The sequence below is a fragment of the Ixodes scapularis genome, unplaced genomic scaffold, assembly GCF_016920785.2.
Source record: "Ixodes scapularis isolate PalLabHiFi unplaced genomic scaffold, ASM1692078v2 PGA_scaffold1__304_contigs__length_218370807, whole genome shotgun sequence".
Lineage (NCBI taxonomy): Eukaryota > Metazoa > Arthropoda > Arachnida > Ixodida > Ixodidae > Ixodes > Ixodes scapularis.
The window spans coordinates 102,661,118-102,683,155 of record NW_024609846.1 but is presented as its reverse complement, the minus strand read 5'-3'; the positions used below and the strand labels follow the sequence as shown (position 1 = coordinate 102,683,155).

The 22,038-nt window shown below is 45.5% G+C and overlaps 1 protein-coding gene across 1 annotated transcript in view; it reads left to right on the top strand.

Annotated features, from left to right (window-relative positions):
• The first annotated feature begins 2,298 nt into the window (after window positions 1-2,298).
• The window catches only part of LOC8031330 (F-box only protein 42), a 28,056-nt gene continuing 8,316 nt past the window's right edge, over window positions 2,299-22,038 (top strand). Inside the window, exons 1-7 of the mRNA XM_029974048.4 lie at window positions 2,299-2,993; window positions 3,977-4,213; window positions 5,080-5,183; window positions 5,261-5,436; window positions 14,531-14,627; window positions 19,920-19,976; window positions 20,493-20,618. Coding sequence (XP_029829908.1) covers window positions 2,867-2,993; window positions 3,977-4,213; window positions 5,080-5,183; window positions 5,261-5,436; window positions 14,531-14,627; window positions 19,920-19,976; window positions 20,493-20,618 — 924 coding nt within the window. The 5' untranslated portion in view covers window positions 2,299-2,866. The remainder of the gene's footprint in view (window positions 2,994-3,976; window positions 4,214-5,079; window positions 5,184-5,260; window positions 5,437-14,530; window positions 14,628-19,919; window positions 19,977-20,492; window positions 20,619-22,038) is intronic.

Below are 22,038 nucleotides of genomic sequence, written 5' to 3'. Positions count from 1 at the left end.
CACACTAGCGCCACTTGAACCTCTAGCGTACATTATAATAACTCTATGCGAGAAGACATGAGAATTGTATACAAGTCTGCTGGATAAATATAGGGTGGCTAAAGTCGCCAGGCTCGATCTAAAATGGACCGTAAAAATCGACGCCTGCCCGTAGCCCCTCAAACTTTTCGTCAAAGGTGTATTTCATAGGTCGGTTTTTTCTTGTAGAATTACAAAGCGTAGTTCTCTTTCTGTAAAAAATAAGGCCAAGAAACTTGCCTGGGTCAACGGCGGGAGGCGACGCAGACGACCAAGTCAAGGTGCGGGGTGTGTTTGACACTCCTATTGATAGATGGCGCTACCTCCTTGTTTCCGTCAGAGTTCTGGTTTCGGTTTGCTTTCAATGAAATATCGAAAGTGCCCGCGTCGACCGTGGTTTATTGACACCAACATAATCGGTTTTGTAATCTACCTTTGGCGTGAAAATAAATGCAGACAATGATAGAAAAACTTCAAGTAACAAAAATAAAAGAAAACGCGGTTGCATAACGACAACGCTGACGGCGCTCTTGCTGCCGGCGGATTTCGTCTGCGTGTCGTCTGCTTTCTTTCGCTGGTCGGTTGCATCCTTGGACGCTGCTTCCGAGACCTTTTCTGTCGTGGTTGGGGAGAAAACAGCCACAATGCGTCACCTGACCGTCGAAGAGAGGGCAAAAGTAGTCCTTTGGTTTACAGAAACCAGGAGTATGAGGCAAGTGAGATCGAAGTTTCGAGCCACTTTTCGCAGGCGTCCGCCCACCCGTCGGACTGTCCTGCGCTGGGTGCACCGATTCAACACGGAAAACACTGTGCAGACCAGGCTGCGAGTACTTGAAGAGAGGTCGCCACAGCAGAACAAACGACACGCCGTGCTTGCGGCATTTGCATTGAACCCACGCCTGTCCGTGCGGCAAGTCGCAAGACAACTTGGCATCAGTAAAAGTTTCGTCTGGATGGTGATCCGCCGACAAATGTATCCGTACAAGCCACAGGTTCTGTTCGAGCTGCAGCCAGATGACTATGAACGGCGAAAGCAGTTCTGCGTGGACGAACTTGGGCGCATCTCCACAAACAGGAACCACCTTCCGTTTCTGCTTTTCACGGACGAAGCTATTTTTCATCTGGATGGGCACGTGAACAAGCAAAACACCCGCTGCTGGTCCGAGACGAACCCCCACTGGATCATTGAAGAGGCTATCCAGTCACCAAAGGTCGTAGTATGGTGTGGACTTTGGAGGGAAGGCGTTGTCGGTCCATTCTTTTTTGAGGGCACGGTCACCGGCGACGCCTACCTTCGCATGCTCGAACAGGACGTCTTGCCGGAGCTGGAAGCTTCGCACATGCAAAGGGAGGTGTGCATCTTCCAGCAAGACGGAGCACCACCGCATTACGCCACCGCAGTGAGAGACTGGCTTGACAGAACCTTTCCCGGCAACTGGATGGGTCGAGGGTCACCGACAATGCCCTGGCCCCCACGGTCCCCTGACCTGACAATTTGTGATTTTTTTGTTTGGGGTTTTGTGAAAGCCCAGGTCTACGCAGTTCGCGTACGCTCGATGACGGAACTAAAAGAGCGGATTATATCCGCCTTCGATGCGATCACGGACAACATGCGGGAGGCAGCCTTCAGGGATTATGAGCGAAGACTGCACAAGTGCCTCCAAGTTCGAGGTGGACATGTGGACTGAAGACAACGAGAACTGAAGATCACATATCTATCCATTTTGCACATATGACCAGCGGCTTTGACAACCGCGAAAACCGCGGGCTCCTACTGACAGGCTCTTTTCAGAGCCATTAATTGCTGTTTATCTGGAGCTTGCTTTGGCAGCCTCCCGTGTCTCAAAAGTGCATGCGGTGTAAATAGCATCCAAAGTGACGCATGGTGGCTGTCTCTCCACCAACCGCGGCAAAACAAAACAAAAAAATGGTCTCGGAAGCAGCGTCCGAGGATGCAACCGACCAGCGAAAGAAAGCAGACGACACGCAGACGAAATCCGCCGGCAGCAAGAGCGCCGTCAGCGTTGTCGTTATGCAACCGCGTTTTCTTTTATTTTTGTTACTTGAAGTTTTTCTATCATTGTCTGCATTTATTTTCACGCCAAAGGTAGATTACAAAACCGATTATGTTGGTGTCAATAAACCACGGTCGACGCGGGCACTTTCGATATTTTATTGAAAGCAAACCGAAACCAGAACTCTGACGGAAACAAGGAGGTAGCGCCATCTATCAATAGGAGTGTCAAACACACCCCGCACCTTGACTTGGTCGTCTGCGTCGCCTCCCGCCGTTGACCCAGGCAAGTTTCTTGGCCTTATTTTTTACAGAAAGAGAACTACGCTTTGTAATTCTACAAGAAAAAACCGACCTATGAAATACACCTTTGACGAAAAGTTTGAGGGGCTACGGGCAGGCGTCGATTTTTACGGTCCATTTTAGATCGAGCCTGGCGACTTTAGCCACCCTATACTTCTGCCACCTATTTCCGCAAAAAACTACGGTTTTCGCATCGCCGTTGGCTCTTGGCACACCTCCCACCTACCTCCCACAGTCGCAAGATCTGAAAAATCCAACGAGGTAGGAAAAATCGTCAAATATCAACTTTTACATGGAATGCCAAAAATTGGAGTCCCGCGCGGGAAGACAAACGGGCTGTCAGCAGCGGCAAAAATAAGTCGAATAGCTTTGGGTTGGCAACGGCGGCATACACCAGCGGGCTCGCGTCGGTAGTTCGTCCCCCAGCAACTTTTTACCTAGGTCCCGGTTGCGGTGCTTGTGGGCTTCATTCGATATGTTTGTTTAATTTAGAAAAAATTAGCCCCATAAAATCACGGCGGAGGGCTGAAGATGGGCACAGCTTGCATAGACGACCTGCCGGACGTAGTGATCGAATACATTTTTTGCTACCTGTCACCGTACAGAGACTTCAAATCCTGCCAGCTAGTCAACAAAGCCTGGTATGCTCACGCTCAAGGTACGTTCGCAACTTTTATTTTTCCCCACTTGATGTGCTTTGTATGAAGCACGCTTTCTTGGGAGTCAGTTGACTTTCGTTTGATGAGTTCGGTCGTATCTCAACCCTCATCGGAGCTTTGACTTGGGGGAGCCGTGCGTACATATAAGCGCCTAGAATTCATACTTTGCTTCCTCAAACTGTGCATTCCTGGAGACTTTAGCAAGTTGGGACGCGATTACGGGATTGTGTATACTTTCTAAAAATGATTTAGTTCTTTTTTTCTTTTTTGCGACATCTGCTTTGTGATCTGTTCAGTTGCTGCAGGATCGCCGTTTATTTGAACTGCAGATCAATTGCACTGTACGAGAAAAATAATATAAACCAATGCTAAATACATTAATTTATGTTAGGGGCTCTATGATTGATAATTTTATACCAAGATCAGTTTGATTTGTAAGGCGATACGAGTGCGTAAGAATGATGTGCTGGAAACTCGCCGTCGTAGCTAGTGCCAGCAGAAGCAGGAATGTGCAAATATGAGTGAAACCTCGGTAAATATTTGTAATTTCCCCTTTATGACGAGCTATTTCCGTGCTTAACTTACCAATTACCATTCCTTTACTATTCTAATGTGGATAGACTAGGCTTCCTCTACAACAGAATGGCCTATAAACCTTATAGTGCTCATATATTATACTGCTAAGGTATGAGTCATGAGGCTGCAGTGTTGAATTAATAAATCTCACAGCCTTCCCAGCGTATTAACGACTCCTAATGGCATATGCAGTACATGCACACTGAAACATTACTTGGACTAACAGAAGCAAATTGTCTAAGAAACCTGAGAACATATGTCAGCCATCTTTTTGTCAGGGAATCAGGTCTTGAAGGAAGCCAATTTTCTTTTAGCAAAGGTTGTTGCAAGATTCTCTTAGGGACCCTTTCGAAAGAAACCTCAATCCAGAATATTCACGAATTGTTTGAATTGTTCCTGTTTGCAGAGGCAGTACGCAAGATTCGAAGAGACTTCCTCAATGCGGTGTCCATGCAAAGTGTTGCATGGAGTCGCAAGCCAATGGAGCCAGGCCCAACCATCTCCAAGCGGTACTCACACAGTGCCTGCATACTGGGGGACTCCATGTATGTCTTTGGTGGCTGCACCACTGCCAACACAACCTTCAACGACCTCTGGCGACTTGACCTGGCTACCAGGCGCTGGATACGACCTCTGACCATGGGTGAGGCCCCACCTCCCCCCTGCCAATTGCATCCACCAACCGGGGAGGCAAGCGTAATTGACAGTGTTTAATAGCACGGACATGTAAAATGCCGCCTGTACTGAAATGTGGTGACTCTACTGATGCAGCCTTAGTTTCCCATATTTCCAAAGCAGCTTGCATAAATGATAACGTTCCCTATATTACCAGTTGGGTGCAGCATTGTCAAAGGCCTGGGCACAAGGGCGTAGTTCTTTATAATGCTTTGCATGAGCAGAATACTGCTCAGAACTCTTTGAGACGGAGTAATGGAGGAGTTGCATTATTTTTACGCTTGCCTTTAAACACAGGAAGGTCTTTGTTTCAGACCAGATGCCAGTGTGTTCTGATTCTCACTTGCCATTTCTAGACTGAATCCGTTTGACAGATTTTGTATGGATGGCAGGAGAAAAGCTGCAAATTCCTTGATTAGCAGTAATGTTATGACTTTCATCAAATATGTTCCACAAAAACACAACTGTGAAATTGTCACACCTGAAGTTTTATAGAACTGTTTTGGCACAATTTATACAGACAAAGGGGATTACAGAATGATGTGTGCCACAGTGCAATGACAAGACGGCAAACTGCACAGAGGAGATACTCACACCTCTGCATCTGCACCCCGTGAACTGTCATACTAGCGAGACAAGGTAGCTAACTTTTTCAGCTATTAATGTGGTGTAATATTCTTATAAATTATTTAGAGTTAATCGAGCATAATGTGGGATTTGCAGTTTGCTTAGACTATGGCTTGGTGAAAGAGCAAAACAGTACCTTTAAAGAAAGACAACTATATGCACAGCCCTTATGTCAAACTGTAATCAAATGTAACTTGTCATTCTTAGGCACCTATCCTCCGCCAAAGGCGTGTGCGTCACTTGTGGCCTACAAAGAAAACTTGCTCCTCTTCGGTGGCTGGACCCATACGTCACCCTACCCGCTTCACCAAGTGAGTGCTTCATAAGCTGGGAAACGTGGTGTCGAGCTCAGTGAGAGAAGGAGATGACCAGACGTTGACTCTTGCAGACATGGCGCATATTCCGGCACCTGCACGTGTATAACTCCACGGCCAATCGGTGGACCCAAGTCAGCACAGTGGGGGGTTGCCCGTCGATGGCTGGCCATTCGGCCACCATGCAGGGAACTCTGATGGCGGTCTTTGGCGGCCTGCACTGCGTCAACCCCGTGGGACCCTTCTCCAGGTAAAGTCACCGCTCGTTCCCTTTCCTTTTTTCGGCACAGCGTTTTGGGGCTGACTGGATAGACTTGAGTTTCTCTGGCACCTTGGTTGTTGTCGCAGTGATGGAAGTGCTGCGCCATTTGCGCCAAATTTTGCCGTGAGCGAAAGTCTGCTACATCTTGCACCAAGGTGCCATTCTGGCTAAGAATTGCGCCACACCTGCGCCGAGATGGGCAAAACAAAAAAATTTATATATTTTTTTTATTGGTTGATCCTAATATTCAAAGAAGTAGGAAGAAAGAAAAAAGAAAACGGTAGAGATATGTATTTCGCAGCATCTCTACTCGCCGTATACGTTGTTTCATCTTAGGTCAGAGCACAGTCGGTGGCTCGAACACATACATCACGAACACACATAGTAAAAGCGCAAGTCACGGGACATTCGCTGCATTTGATTGGTTTAATCTATGAAAAAACAATTACAGGAAGGAGGTCGAATGTCTCTATGTCGCGCTTTGACGTTCTTTGGTTTATCCCATTGGCTCGTAGCATCGACTGCACTTTAAATTAAGGTGAAACGAAGTTTTAACATTGCTCGTCCACCGCGCTGGCCGGTTGATGCACTGGCGGCTCGATCGCCGATATCCTCTAAACTTTCAAACAATGTCGGCGATGTGAGGAGTCAAAAGTCGCGAGAAAACATTGCAAAATAGTAGGACAGTGGCTACTGCGATAAGACAGAACCAGGCTCTTTTACTCCTGGTGAGATCATTTGATTGCGTCTGCCGTATGCTTCCGTGGCGCATCTCCCCAGCCCACATGCGTCGAGCTTCACCGCCTTGCACCGGAGTGCTAGGAGTAGCGGCTGACATGGGTGAGCGTCTGGTTTAGCATGATATTGTAGGAAATCGCGTACAGCCGCCGATTCGCCATTTCCCACGTGGTCCGTCAGCAACTTGAGTCCAGCCTGGTTTTTTCACGGGAGCGGGATTCCACTCCCAATTTATTGGTACAATAAAATACAACGCTACAAAACACTCAATCTAAGCTACAAATACAAGCTACATTACGCAAATATTTACAAACGCACGTTAAGCCCAAAAGCTTAACACAAAGAAGGCCTCGTGTCCCGCGATATCCTAGATCCGGTCGCCACCCACCTGCCTGCCTGCGTCTCGGTCTCGTCCGGAGTTCTCAGAGGCCTCTCGCCCCCTGGCCCACCGAGTATACATCCATCGATGGGCGAGGAGGTTTCTCCTCGCCCGCCACGAGGGCGCCTACAGCGCCATCCAGTGGCTAGGAGAGAAAGCGGCACGTCGGGAGCCAAATTCGAGATCCCGATCGACCCCACGGCGACATGACCATGTGATTGTGTCTGAGGCGAGGCAGCTACTTAGCTGCCTCGCAGCCAAACTGGCAGAGTGGTTTGATAGGCGCCCTCGTGAATGCACGGTGCGCCATAATATACATGTAAATTATGCTCAGTACTATTGCAGGTCCACATTTTTTGGTCTCAATTATATGATGTCCTTTTAAAATGCTGCGTCGAGAAAGAAAGAAAAAGAAATACGCTGCACTGTATTTGAATAAATGTAAGCGCAAGAGTAGGTTTTCATAATATTTGTGGGTGGATGTTTTTTTCCAGTTTATAATATTCAAGTCTTGAGTTTGGTAACGATAGAATTTGGTAGGCGCATTTTACTGATAGACGTGTTAGCGATTGTGTTGGTTTTTGGTGGCATATCAAACCAAATTGTTGTATGTTTATACCGCCCGAAGTTAATCTGCCTCAGTGGGCGTCCGGTGTCTCAGCTGTAGATGAGCAATTTAGCCAGTGCGGTAGAACCGCTAGCCTGGGGTCTTTAATGTGCGCCACGCAGTAGTGACATTGGTGAAATTTTACTGAAATTATACATACAGGCTAAATAAATTATCGGGTGTAAAAGTGGGAGCGGGGGAGGCTTTACCCAAACTGAAGTATGATGCATTTCTCATCAATTTGTTTAGTACCCATTGTAAATGGAACCTACTCTGACCAGAGCCTTATTTCTAAAAAGAAAGCTCTGTGTACCTTTTGCGTTCTATTTGTTCTTATTACAAAGGGTAACCAGTAATCTGCTCCAGTATCAAAGAGAAACCCTCAGCCATTATCAAATATAAACTCATTTAGCGATGCAGACAAATTTTTTTTTTTTTTTTTAAATGATATGCTAACAGACGTTGGCATCTGCTCCAAAAGCGACAGTGGCTGCTCCAAACGAATATTTTGCCTGCTACAGAACCTGCTCCAAAACGTCAAATGTCGCTTCCATCACTGTTGTCGTGGGGAAGGCCCATTTCCTTTGGGGAAAAGTTGTGCTTGTGCTCCAAATCGTATGTTGTGGAATTCTAATTTGGATGTCTCTGAAGTTTGGGAGAAAAGTTCTTGGGAGATGAGGTTGAAAATATTGCAATACCTGTACACAGGGCTAGCTCCTGCTTTTTCGGAGGAAGCGACGGGTTTAGCCACAGTGCTGGAGTTTGTTGACGAGAATGGAAGAAGGGATGATAAGTGCATTTTAGTAATAAAGAGGAGATTGGAAGACTGGTGGAAATTATCTAGGGGGAATTGAATGACAAACAACTAACTGACACAGCTGGGGATAAGCAGGACAGAGGAAAATTAGGACTCCCTCCCGTGTGGCTCCGGCCCAAAGTGCCCAGTGCTAGAGTAACGCCGACTAGGTTTGACCAGAGGAAAATTGGCAACTCCCTCACTGGGGGGAAGGAGGCGGAGGGTGAAGTTTTTAGGTCTTTTGCCTGGCCCCCCAAAGGTCATCCCAGTGATATCCCACTCCGCCTGGTGATAGTTACGAAATTGCAGAGGGTAGGCATATTGGCGAAGGATGATGATGATGAAATACGTTTATTTTCTTTCATAATTAAGGCTCAGGCAATTGCTCTACGGCATGGCCTAAAAAAATTCAGAAAGTTTTACTGAGGCCCGTTTTCTCCAGGTAGGAAATGACGGATCTGAGCAGTTGAAGTCTTCTTCCGGAATTCCCTGCTGGTTTTATCCATTCATTAAGGTTTTCGGGCTTATCTTCGGGATCTATTGTTGCATGTGCATCCTCCCTTTCTCTTCTGAAGTGTTTGCAGTCCCACAGGAGATGATCAATATTTGGTGGGATCTTTTCTCTACAAAAGTTACATTCTGGTGGTTTTGGTATGAATTTCGGGTCCTGTCTCAACTTTTCTTGTGTTTCCCATTTCTTGAGGAGGTGCGGGGTTATAGCACTTCCTGTCCTTACCCTTCTCAAAAGAACTGTTTGGTATCTTTTGAGCCCAGAAGGGATAGGATCCTGTTCTTCGGGATGCCTGTTTCGTAGTTGTTGCTGTAGTTGTTTTTTTGCCTTATTTACGGTAGCTATAGGATCGTATTCTTTACTCAAACTTTTTAATACAGTAGAGTATGGGTGATCTCGTTGAGATTGGCCTGGTCTGTCGGAAAGGAGGGAACGACTATACTCTTTCGCGACTTTGTTGGCAATCTCATTTCCCTTAATCCCCGTGTGTCCCGGGATCCAACGCAGGAGTATCGTTGCATTCTTCTTCTTCAGTGTTGTTATTGCCGCCTTTAGGATTTTTCGTATTGTCGGGCTTACCGCATGGTGTATCTTACATGCTCTAATAACCTCTTGTGAATCGGTAAAAATTGTTATTCTTTTCTTTTCAATTGTACTGCTGCTTGCGTGTTCTACTGCAGCCAAGACTGCTTGCGCTTCGGCTTCTTCCGGGGTGTCTGCGACTGTTGGGTATGCCCATGTTCCTATGTTTAGGAGGTGAAAGGCTATCGTTGCGTTATTGTTGCTGACCGCCGCGTCCGTATAGTATATCGCTAACTCGGGGTCATTGCGGATGAGCTCAATTTCTTCGTTGTGTTTTTTGGCATATCTTCTTCTTCTTTCCTGGTGATCAAGGCCCATGCTCTTGGGAATGGGAGTGCCTGGAACTACCATTATCCGTTCCCATGGTGGCATCTGTTCCGGAAATTCATCCAGTTTGCTCGTGTCTTGATTCAGCAGATTCATGATGCGTCGCCCTCCTTTCGTATTGAGCATCTTAATTTTGTGCATTTCTTCCTGTATCGCTCGTAATTCCTCAAAACTCGGGAAAGGGACGCATTTGTGTAGTTCTTCTATCTTGACGTTTCGCGGCAATCCTGCAATGCACCGTCTCGCATCGTTTAGTAAACTTTCCAGTTTCTCCATGTTCTTTTTATCGATCTTGTAAAATCTTAGCCCATACATAATTTTGGAGATGAGCACTGTTTGAGTCAGTGTTCGAGCCACTTTTTCTCCCGCTCCTCCGAGTCTGTTTGCAATTCTTCTGATTAGCGATGTTCCTTGTTTCCACGTTTTGGTCATTCTTTGTATCCATTTAGTTGGGTCGTTCCTAACATTGGCTGTTATTCCCAGTATTTGGTGATCCTCTGTCTTTTCGATAGTAGTTCCGTTAAGTTTTAGTTTCACGTTGGCAGGTGCCTTATAGCCAAAAATCATGTATCGGGTCTTTTCTGGCGATGGATTAAGTCCAATCGATTTGAGATATCTATCGATCATGTTTAATCCCTCTTGTAGGATTTCTTGCTGGCGTTTCGAGTGGCCTCTGTTTGTCCATATTGTAATGTCGTCCGCATATACCGTACAGTGGAGTCCTTCTATTTTGTCAAGCTCCCACAGCAATGGAGCCATTGCGAGGTTGAACAAGGTCGGTGATATTACCGATCCTTGGGGTACGCCGATGTTGTTGGACTTTACTGAGCTGAGGTGCTGACCTACTTTAATGGCATACGTTCTATGTTTCAAGAACGCTTTAACAAAATTTAGTGGCTTACCCAGTATTCCTTGGCTTTTGAGGCTATCGAATATGGCTTGGTGTGGCAGCGAATCATAGGCCTTTTTGATGTCTACGGCCACGAGGATTCATACTTGATAGTGCTTGGCGAAGGAAAGAAATCATACCTCTGGTTCTTAATTTCTCGGCTAGGTGGCGCAAGCTATCGTGCGATATAAAGAGTACAGCCATTAGCATCCATCTATCCATGCATTGTATCATCTACAGAGCTGATCAGTCATGCACGAGCCCCACTACAGACGAGGCAATAAACGTTGCCTCAGTGCATCTGCCAGAGAGCAAGCACATGAAAGCCATACATCACATTCTTTGTGCCCAGCCAACACGGTACATGTGATACAAATCCATCAGTGTAGTATGTTCAGGCTGATGGCCAAGATGACTGTGCAGAGAACGCAAAATGTTAGCGACGTCAGACTTTTGCTGGACAAAAAGATAACAGTAGACATATATGAAAAAAAAAAAAAATCATGAGCCATTTTATTCTGTAAAGTTGGATGACCAGCGAAGCTGTTTAGCACACGACACAGACGTTGCACAGAATTTAGCGTATGCTCCATTAAAGTTGTCCAATTTAGCAGCATGGTACCTGCATCTTTTTGACGCATTCTCCGCCCTGCGACGTTCATCGTCTTGCCTGGTTTGCCGCATGTGCTTGGCATTTTTTGCACTATCTTTATCGGTGGTGTTTGCTGCCTGCCGCCGCCGCCAATGACATTCTCGGCGCAGTTCCCATCGATGCTCTTCGTAGGCGCATTGCTCTTCGGGAGTCTGGACTATACGCGGCCTTCTCATTATGACGAGGGAGGAGAAGTGAAATAGACCTATTGCTAAATTACCCAAGCATCAAGGAGAATGCCGGAAATGGTGTTTCATGCGCTGCACGTGCCGGCGTCTGCAGCAGTAACTATTGTAAAGCAGTGATGTGATTGCTCTGCCAATTGCGCCAAGGGGCTAACCCTGCTACATCCTACTACATTTTGCCAAAATACAGGTAATCTGTGCCAAGCCTGCGCCAAAAAACCAATTTCTGTCACCTTCTGTCACTAAACTGAGTATACCCTAATTGAGCATGCGTGTGTTATGTGGCACTAGCGGCCGCCCGACACAAACTATCCTGCATCGGTTGTCCACCCGGTCTTGAACGGTTTTCCCGCTGTCCTGCGTTTCACGCTCTCAAAGTCTGGTGGGCCTCGTCTCGCGTCTTTTTTTTTTTACTATTTTCAAGGATAGACGCAGGAGTGTGTGGACGCTCCGACGCTAGCGTGCCGGGTACCAGCCATGCCGTCGTGCTGTGAAATGAAACCATGTTTTTGTGCAGCCGGAGTTACTTTGTGAACTGAAGCACTCGCTCCTGAAAGCAACGGTCGTGGGAAAACTATCTGGTCCCTATCTCACAGTCACTGTGGTCGTACAACATCGGGTGTTGCCATCCTCACGTTGCTGCAGATATGGCGCTTTCTAAAATGAAACTACTAAGTACCGCTGCATGTTCATCGATGTTCCTGTTCTTGTTTAAATCATACGTTACTACAAAAATCTCTCTTTAACTCAAAGACTGCTGTGTCGAAGTATTGATTACCTAGGTTTCTCTCGGTGGGCTTTCTTTCGAAAGGGACTGCAATATGTAAAAAATCTGCCGCGAAAGAAAGTTGGTGAAGAAAAGTGAGCTAAAGCAAAGAAGGCAATGTCTGCACGCTGAACTCGCACAGCGCGCTTGTTTGTCTCAAGTTCAGTCATTGCACAAAACGCTCCAAAAATTTTTTGGCCCTGGCTCGCAATGTCTTTCATCGATGTGCTCAGGTTCTTTTTTTTTTGTGTGTGTCTAGCTTGTACTTCGTTTACCGGCGTGGCAAGCACGCGCCGCTGGACTGTTTTTTGTCGTATGCTCGACAGTTACATTTTGCATACAATTTTGAGAATCAGTTGGCGACGGAGCGGAGTGGCATTGTTTCGGTTTCGATCCAGCAGCCGCTGTTTCCTCTTGTGCAACAAAGCATGCGCAAGTGCAAGCCTGCCGAAGTTGCCCTCATGTGCATGCGAACATGACTGAACGACAGAAGCACCAGCCGGGACGCTTGCAATCCATTGTTTTACGTTTGCTTACTTTTGACGAAAATCTGGCACGTCGGGAATCAGTGAAACGGTGGCAAGCGGTTTTTCGGAACTGCTCGGCAATGCCTACAGCACTGTACACTTATGGGATGTCTCAGCAGTAAAAACACAAGCAGCGAGTTCTGTCACAACACATCACATCAGAGCACAACACAAAGTGCTCTTCGTTTGTAAAGCACTTAAAACAAATATTTTTATTCTTATAAGAATATCTGCTCCAAAAGCCAGTTTTGCAGCTCCGAAACACTGTCTTGGCTGCTCCAAAAGCCACTTTTGCTGATCCAAAACACTGTTTTGGCTGCTCCAAAAGGTGCACCAGAATGGCTTAGGTCAATCACGTCACTGCTGAAACAAATGGCATCTTGCAAGCGTGTTCTTCAGCGCTTTATCTTGGTTATTTACTTTGAATCCTTTATACAAGGAAGGCGCGCGCGTGCAGCGGTGCGACCATAGTTTTTAGTCATGTACACGAAAAATTCACGGTACCCTGGCCATAAACAGCTTTGCTGTAAAACCGGAGCCAGTCCGCAGCTTGGAGGGTGTTACATGACCTCCCGGCTGGGTGGAGCTAAACGTGGAGCGCTGGATTGGTTAACGTGGTTTGTAGCGTCCGTTGTTGTACATCGTAATGTAAAACAGAGTATTATTTATTTATTTGTACCTTGCAGCGCCGAAGCATTACTGTAGAGGATTGGGTTACAGATCACATACATTGAAAATTCACACATACTGCACAAGCCAGCAACTAACAATAGTATATAAAAAAATAAAAAAAAAATAATTAAAAACAGCACACAATAATAAAATTTCAAAACACCAGAAGTACTAACAAAGAAATTCAGATTGCATTAATCAGGTTAATTAACGACGCACTGCCAGCTAGTACAATATCCGGAGGGAGCTCATTCCATTCTGATGTAGTTCTCGGAATAAAAGAAAACGTCACATAGTTCGACATTTTATTTCACATATTTTCTTTTCATGATTCCTCCTGCTCGACATATAATGGGGCATTCTAAGATAATTTGATTTGTTGATACCAGTTCAATCATTATTAATAGCGTAGATAAGTTTGTCCATTTTTCTTACGCCTTTTTGCAAGAGATTCCATACCCATACAAGTTTTCATCACCATCACACTTTCTGCTCGAGAGCAGTTATTTACAATAAATCTAACAGCACAATTTTTAATGCCCTCTATCTTATCTATGAGATATTTTTTTATGAGGATCCCATACTGCGCTTGCATATTCGAGGTGTGGTCTAATAGTGAATGATATGCAGATTCTTTTAAGATTTGAAGAGCATTACGAAGGTTGCGAATGACTAGGCTAAGGACCCTGCCAGCCTTTTTCAAGATCATATCTATGTGTTGATTGAATGAGAGGTCTTCTGAAAGAATGACATTAAGATATTTAGTTTCGGATACTTTTCGTGACAAGTCTCTTCCAATAGTTTACTCTGAATCAATATTCTGTTTCTTTTTACTAAATCTGATGGGAAAGCATTTATGTACTTGTGTTTAACCCCAGTTCCCAGGTTTTGCCCCACAAACTATGTATCCAGTCTGAGATCTTCCTGCAAAAATGACGTCATTAACATTCTTTATTGCTTTGTAAATTACGCAATCGTCCGTAAATAATCTGATGTTAGAAATTGTGAAACATGCTAAATCATTGATGTAGATTAAAAATAAAAAAGGTCCCAAAACTGAACCTTGAGGTTCAGTTTTGGTCAGTTCAGCTTGAAGGTACGTCTAAAAATTTGGATTTCTTACTCCCCAGGACATTGCGCTGTTTCCTCCCACTCAGATAGTCTTCTATCCACCGAAGTACATTACTGTCTATGTTTAGAGTACTCATTTTGTGCAATAACGATTGGTGTGAAAAAGAGTGCAATGCTTTACAGGAATCTATAAAAATTGCATCAGTTTGCTGCCTATTTTCAGCCGTACTGACCAAATCATGAGAAAGTTCAATTAATTGGGTGTTGCAGGAGACTCCTCTACGAAAGCCGTGTTGGTTAGGACAAAAAAATGTATTATCTTCTAAGTGTTTAAGGACTGGCAAGTTGTTTTTCTAATACCTTTTCTTTTTGTTCCCTAGTTCTAACGATGTGTGGGTGCTGGACCTTCAGACATACATGTGGTCCAAACAAAACACAACCACGCCCAAGCCCTGGCCTCGTTACGGGCACTCACAGGTGTGTGATCCCATGCCCAATTGCACCTATCGGATGGTTACAGTCTCAGGCCATTCATTTAAGCCCTTTATGAGATATGTCTTGCATTCCAGGAAACACTTTGACTATAGTATAGTGACAACCCCGTGACACCCTTTTTTTTTTTTTATAAAGTGCATTAAGAGAACAGTTTTTACAACTGTATTGCTAAAGTATTTTTAAGAGTCTGGTCTTACCTGTACTCACTGTGATGATAACTGGTCATTAACTCTTTCTCTGCCATTGATGACCTGGGTGTACTCACTGTGATGATAACTGGTCATTAACCCTTTCTCTGCCATTGATGACCTGGGTTCGTCTACACTATACCGTCCCCCCCCCCCCCCCCCCGGAGACGAGCTGGGCTCGTCCACGTTGATTCAGGCTGCAATATGCTACCATGGACGAACTGGGCTAGTCCACGTGCTTCTAGTTAACCTTTGCCGTGGATAAATGACGCTTCGCGGAAAATAAAAACGTGGTAGATCTCTGAATTTGGCAGAAAATTGTTTCAATGCAGGCAACAGGGGATTTAAAGGTGGTGGCGTCAACGTCTGGTCACTGTGTTCACAGTGACGATCTTGCCTCAAAATTGGGACAAAAACGATGATATTGCGACGTCTCTCCAGATTTGGAAGACGAGGAAACAAACCTTTCATCAGACAGTGAGAGCTATGCCACTGAGTTATTGGATTTTAGCTCACATGACTTGGGTTCCGATGAGGACATCGTGTCGGCGGCACTGGACTAGAATCCCCCTCCAGTTCCTTCGCATTTTGCGTTCATTGCTACGTCCGACCTGAACGTCGATGTTGTGGGAATTCGCGTACCGCCGCCGATTCGCCGTTTCCCACGTGGTCCGTCAACAACCCGAGTCCAGCCTGGTTCTTTCACGGGAGCGGGATTCCGCTCCCAGTTTATTGGTACAATAAAACACAACTCTACAAGACACTCAATCTAAACTACAAATACAAGCTACATTGCACAATTATTTACAAATGCACGTTAAGCCTAAAGCTAAACACAAAGAAGGCCCCCAGGCCTCGTGTCCCGCGATACCCTAGATCCGGTCGCCAACCACCTGCCTCCCTGCGTCTCGGTCTCGTCCGGCGTTCTCAGAGGCCTCTCGCCCCCTGGCCCACCGAGTATCTATCTCGATCAGTGGGCGAGGAGGTTTCTCCTCGCCCGCCACGGGGGCGCCTGCAGCGCCATCCAGTGGCTAGGAGAGAAAGCGGCACGTCGGGAGCCGAATTCCAGATCCCGATCGACCCCGCGGCGACACGACCATGTGATCGTGTCTGAGGCGAGGCAGCTACTTAGCTTCCTCGCGGCCCAACTGGCAGAGTGGTTTGATAGGCGCCCTCGTGAATGCACGGTGCGCCATAATGTGTAAGGTGATGTGAACTGTCTGCGATACTTCAAACTTTTCCTTACTTCAGATGTCACTAATCTCGTCATCCGCGAGATGAATCTGTGCAGTTTCTTGCAAGGCACACGGCATGCTGAGCCGTGTTGAAAGAGCTATCAAGTGAAGAGCCCAAGCTTTTCATTGGAATTCCTCTTCTTCAAGGGATAATCCAGAAGCCAGACATGGCTATGTAGTAATCCAAGAGGGAAATCCTCGAGACACCGATCTTCGGTGCAATCATGAGCAGGAATCGCTTTCAAACGATCATGAAGTTCCTGCATTTTGTTGACAACACTGCTGAGATAAACACAGCAAACCATCCTCAGCCAATACGGTGGAAGGTCTGGCCCGTGTTCATGATGGTAAATGACCATTTCTTGTCTGTCTACACTCCTGAACGTGATATACACTTCGTGCGACGCGACTGGCGCGCCGCCGCACGGCCGGTATTGAAGGTAGGCAGTGAGAACCCCAGAGAAAACAAAACCAAAACCACGCCGCGTACGTTGGTACGCATTGAAGTCTGAGTGGTGCGGTTGCGCTGGGTTCACAGCATGAAGTGCTGCCTGTACTGCGTCATTAAGTGCTTCAACAGTTATGCGTCGTATCTCGTGGAGACAAAGTTTCACAGTTTTTCACCTTGCCGATGTTTTGTGGGACAGCGACAACGATGGAGCCGTGCCGTACGACGCGAGAAATTTCGTGTCCCGATCATGTCTGCCACTGTGTCGGCACGGCTGACATATTTTTCACTGCCGCTTTGCGCTCTGCGTTTGTTTTCGTACCAGTAACGCCTAGATGAGTCAGCGCCGATGCGACGAACTGAAACTCGCGGCTATGCAGTGCCATTTTCGTTGGAGGAATGCCCTCCAAAGAAGTTTCGTCTCCATCGTACGTGTCGATGATATTTCCAGACAAGTATGGCACGCAATTTGTACTTCATGAAGAAAGATTGGAACGGTAAAAAAAGTGACAAATATAAATCTAAAGAAAACAACAATGAAACTCGGAGTCACTGGAGGATCGGCGTTTGAGTATGGAAGTTTATGTGGTGTACTTTCTTTCTTGATCAGCCTCCTTCTGGATGTGGAAACGCTGACACCCCGAGTTCTGTAGACATTTTTTTTTCTCGGCTTTAGAGCCACCTATCGCAAAGTGGTTCGAGCAGGAAGTACCGTCCACTGGTTCCTTCCTACCTGTAAAGTGTGCACCTCCCACGATGAGTGGTATTATCTGACAGCCTTTGACGGTCAAAGCCAGTTCCCATTTAGTTACGCCGCCCAAACTAAATTTCCACCTGGTTTCGCTATGCCAACTATTTTTGTTATAATAAGTGTTGTGCCACGTGACGGTCATGTCAAAGTACCTGTGCACCGAAAATCAGCACCTTGCACAGCAGGTTATTACACAACAGCTGACCGCAAAAGCCCTTGGCGGCCAAACCGTGTGTTGGCCGACAACTTTGTTTTCTCGGCTTTGGAACCACCTTTCGTAAAGTTGTTTCAACTGGAAGTACAGTCTACTAGTCCCTTCCTACCTCTAAAGTCTCCACCTCCCCCAACCAGTGGTATTCTCTTGACAGCCTTTTCATGGTCAAAACCGGTTCCCATTGAGTTACGCCGCCCAAACCAAATTTTCACCTGGTTTCCATATGGCACCTTTTTTTTTTTGTATAATAAGTGCTGTGTCATGTGTCATGTTACTGTCAAGTCCAAGCACCTGTGTGCCCAAATCTGCACTTTGCACAGCCCGCTATAACACAACATTTTGGGTCCAATATTGGATATACCACTACCGTACAGCTTTATTTCTTTATTCGTTAGAAACATAACTTTCACACCTGCTGTCTAAATGAAACTTGGCACACTTCGTGCACAAACTTAGTGAACATCTCACTCGCCTCCAATATCATCGTTCCAGCAGTCCTACGTTTACAGCGACGAGCGAAATAAATTTCCCACTCAGAGCAATTATCGTGGCGGCCGTCTTGCTTTTGGGAAAATCGCTCCAACTCCTTTATTGGCCGCAACTAGAGAAATTACCCCTAATAACGACTCAAACTCAATATATAAGAAGTGGACAACAGCTAAATGCCCTTCTTAAATCTGCCCCAGCACTCATGCAATGTCACCCTCAACGTATCGGCTCAAAAAGCAAAAGTTTCGTCCGTGCGCGCTTCCGCCGCCATAGCTTGGCATGCGAAAAGGCGCCGCAGGCTGCTGAACGCGCCTCACGGTCGAACGCCAGCTCCTCCGCTAGCGGCGCTGCGCGCGTTTTTCAAAGCGCCCCCTATAGTTCCCGCACGGAGTGTATAGCAGTTGTTGAAAGGAAGCAGTACTTGCCCCTGAAACGAGCACGGTTTGGGCTCAAATGTTTTCTGCTGCGCAAGTTTGGAAGTGACTGCATGTATCGAACATGATTCTCTTCATGGGAAAAGGAACTGTAGACAGTGACCAGCTCATGTGCATGGGGAAGAAGATTGTTTTTGCGCTCCTGGCACAACACCTCGATCATGGATACTGCTCGACGGTGTACAATTTCTACTGTTCACCGGAGCTGGTGGATGCTTTGATCACCATAAAAACGGACTTGTACGGCACAGTGCAAGCTAAACGAAAAGAAATGCCTTTCCCAAAAAAGCGAAGCTGAAGAAAGGGGCAATGAATGCATTTCAATGTGGAAAGTGCTTGGCCCTTCAGCGCTAAGACGAGAAGTGTGTGTCTCTTCTGAGCACTGGGCACAGTGCAGCAATGAAAGAGGTGGTCAACAAGCGCAATGAGGCACTGCAAAAGCCAGAACTGGTCCTTGGTTATAACTACACAATGGGTGGTGTGGACAAAAATGACCAGAATCTTTCCTACTACCCCTCAGTCTGTCATCAGCAGGTGTTTTACAAGATTTTCTGCCATCTTGTCGACATGGTAGTGTTCAATGCCTTCATCTTGTCCAAGAAGAGAGCGGTGGCAAACACACACATCTGGACTTCTGCATGAGCCTCGTGGAGACCCGACGGCTGAAAACATTCAACCTAGCATTCAAAGAAAGAAGGCAAGGAGCTCTGACAAGCTTACGTCACGACTCGTTGAATGCCATTTCCCCAGGTATTTTTCACGCACCGCAAAAAGTTAGAAGCCAACTAGATGCTGCTTCACTCTAAGCTATCAGAGAAGGACTTGACAAGAGCAACCGGGAAAGAAACACGGACCTGGTGCGAAGACTGCGGTGTGGCACTCTGCACCATACCGTGCTTCGAAGTCTACCACATGAAGCCCAACATTTAGGCACGAGACAGACCTTTGGGAGAATAGGTATTAGAGATATGAAGCTCTTCATGCAACTGATGTGTTTCAGATAACTGCGCTTTGACCCCACTGTGAGGTAATGCATTGAAGCCAAACTTTCGTCCCCTTTTCTTTTGCACTTTAGTCTCCTTTTCTTTTGCAGTGTTTTAAAAATTTCTCATATAATAAATTTTTTTGGCCTTTGTATTGCATATTAAGTTTAGAGGGACCATAAAAAAAATCAATATTTTAAAATTGTTTTTTAAATATCTTTGCGGTAGGCAAAGGGTTAACTGTGATATGTGTAGCTTTCAATCAAATTAAATAATTCAGTTCTTGATGCACTTACTGAGTCACCGTCTCAATATTTGTTTGTCAGATTATTTAGATATGACACACTGTTAAATTAAAATGATGTGCCAGCAAAGATGTTCGTTTCTTTTTTTGGGGGGGGGGGGGGGGGAAATAGATAAATATATTTTTAAGGCTCAATCAGGTATAAGATGTAAATTCTGTAGTATTGTTGTCCAATGTTTAAGGGCATTTATAAAGACATGTTCTGCCTGACTGTATCATTTGTTCTAGATTTCTCTGGATGAGAAACACATGCTCATTGTTGGTGGCTGCGGTGGTCCTAACATGGTAATTTCAGTCTTTCTATCAGTTTAATTAACTCTGGTTAAAGTAAATAGAGAAATGCTGTCTGTAATAACGACAACCAGTCTTGTGCAACAGTAAGGAAAGGAGTCCTAAACTTATCTGCAAAAGAGCTTACAGCACTCGTTGCAAGCTTTTAAGAGTTACAGTGATGACCCCATATTAACCGAATTTTAATGTACTAATAATATTTAAGTTACGTAGTATTGAATTTTTTGTTAGCTTATATTAGTACTTAATAGGAACACATGGTATTGGGCTGTTACTCTTAAAAAAACCTACAGTAATACTAGGTTAAGACTTTTTTTTATTACTTTTAAGTAATTGAAGTTCTACTGTTTAAGTCCTAAAATATTTTATCATTCTTAAAAACCGTAGCCTTGTTTCAGAGGCAGCACTTAAAGAATCTTGAAGCTTTTACTGTACCGAGTTTCTGCATAGCATGTCCAGTGCTCCACTGCAGTGATCAGTACGACAAACTCCCGGGTGTGCTGTTTGCAGCTCTTGAACGATGTCTGGCTTTTGGAAATTCCGGATGAGCCCAACAGGTCTTGGATATGGAAAGAGGTCACCGTAACAAATCGGGAATGTGCAGCACCCCAACTGTCGTTTCATCCTGCTTGCAAGGTGCGTATATTGTCTACACCTAAAAACAATTATGAAAAAGCGCAGTATAGTGGCATGACTATGTAAGGTGGTAACAAGTAAGATGGTACCATATAGGATGCTACTTCGTAAGACCCTTTATCTCCACCAAAGTTCTAAAAATGCATGAGTGTTCGAGGAGTAATCGTTAAATTTGTTTAGGAGACACAAAGCAGTCATTTCGGAGAGTAAAGAACATGTATTCTTACGAATTTTCCTGCTGCATTTTGGAGGAAGCTAAATTGGCATAATAGGACAGGTGACATCGAGTCACTTGACATCAATTTTCCCGTTAAATTTAGCGGAGAAACTGAATTGATGTAGGGTTTTTGTGACGTTGGGTCGTGTTGCATCCATTTCACCGCCACATTTAGCGGGAAAACTGAATTGGTGTATAGTAGGTCAGATGATGTCGATCACGTGACATTAATTTACTCGCTAAATTTAGCTTTGAAGCTGAATTGAAGTATGGGTTTTGTGACGTCGAGTCATGTTACATCTATTTCACCATGTATAGGTATAGGTCCGATGACATCGGCCGTGTGACATCAATTTTACCAATATAGCAGGCAAACTGAACTGGTGAATAGGTCAGTGGCGTAAATTTCCCCGCTAAATTTAGCGGGATAAGCACAAACAGATGAACGGAAAAAGTTTTGGGATTGGGGGTTTTTGTTAAGAAACATTTTATGCTTTGAAAAATCCCGAATTCGAAAAAATAAAAACAAACCTCAGAAACATCGAGGTTGGGATTCCTCAACCTTCAGTGAACATGCGCATGTCCGCAATACCCTGAAAATGTCCTAGTGGTGATAAGAGAAGAAAAGGAGATAAGAGATATGGTTCCCGATAAAGAAGGAGTCTCGCGGACAGTTCGGTGGGGATTCAGCTCCGAGTCAACACAAAATGAAACTCTAGATAAAATTTTTAATGCGAAAGCATTAACTGTCCCATGGAGCAAAGCCGGCGTTGTCTGTAACCATCTGTAGCAGCGAAATAGCAAAAGTCCCATTGGCTGCGACGAATCATAGTTCCAAGGAACGCCACCTACAGAGAAGCCCTCTTTTGACGCTGCGGCCCGTGCACCAATAAAAGGAATAGGGTGGTGCGCACACAGCCGCCACTCTCTCCCCCTTTCAGGTTACGTGCAAGGCGTGGCCAGAGGGGGAGCGGGAAATTCCCGCTCCCTTTCCCTGTGCACTACGGTATCACGTGCTGTACGCTCTGCTTTCAGCCATGTCATGCCGCCCGGCCTCTGCAGAGGACAGCGGTGCACGCTGCTTGTAGGAATGCACTGTGTGTAGGAATGCTTTTGCCTTCCTACACGTAAGCAGTATTAAGTGTCCTCCTGTAATTTTTTTTCTTTCCACAAGCTTGGGTTTTTTCTTATACAAGCAGAGCT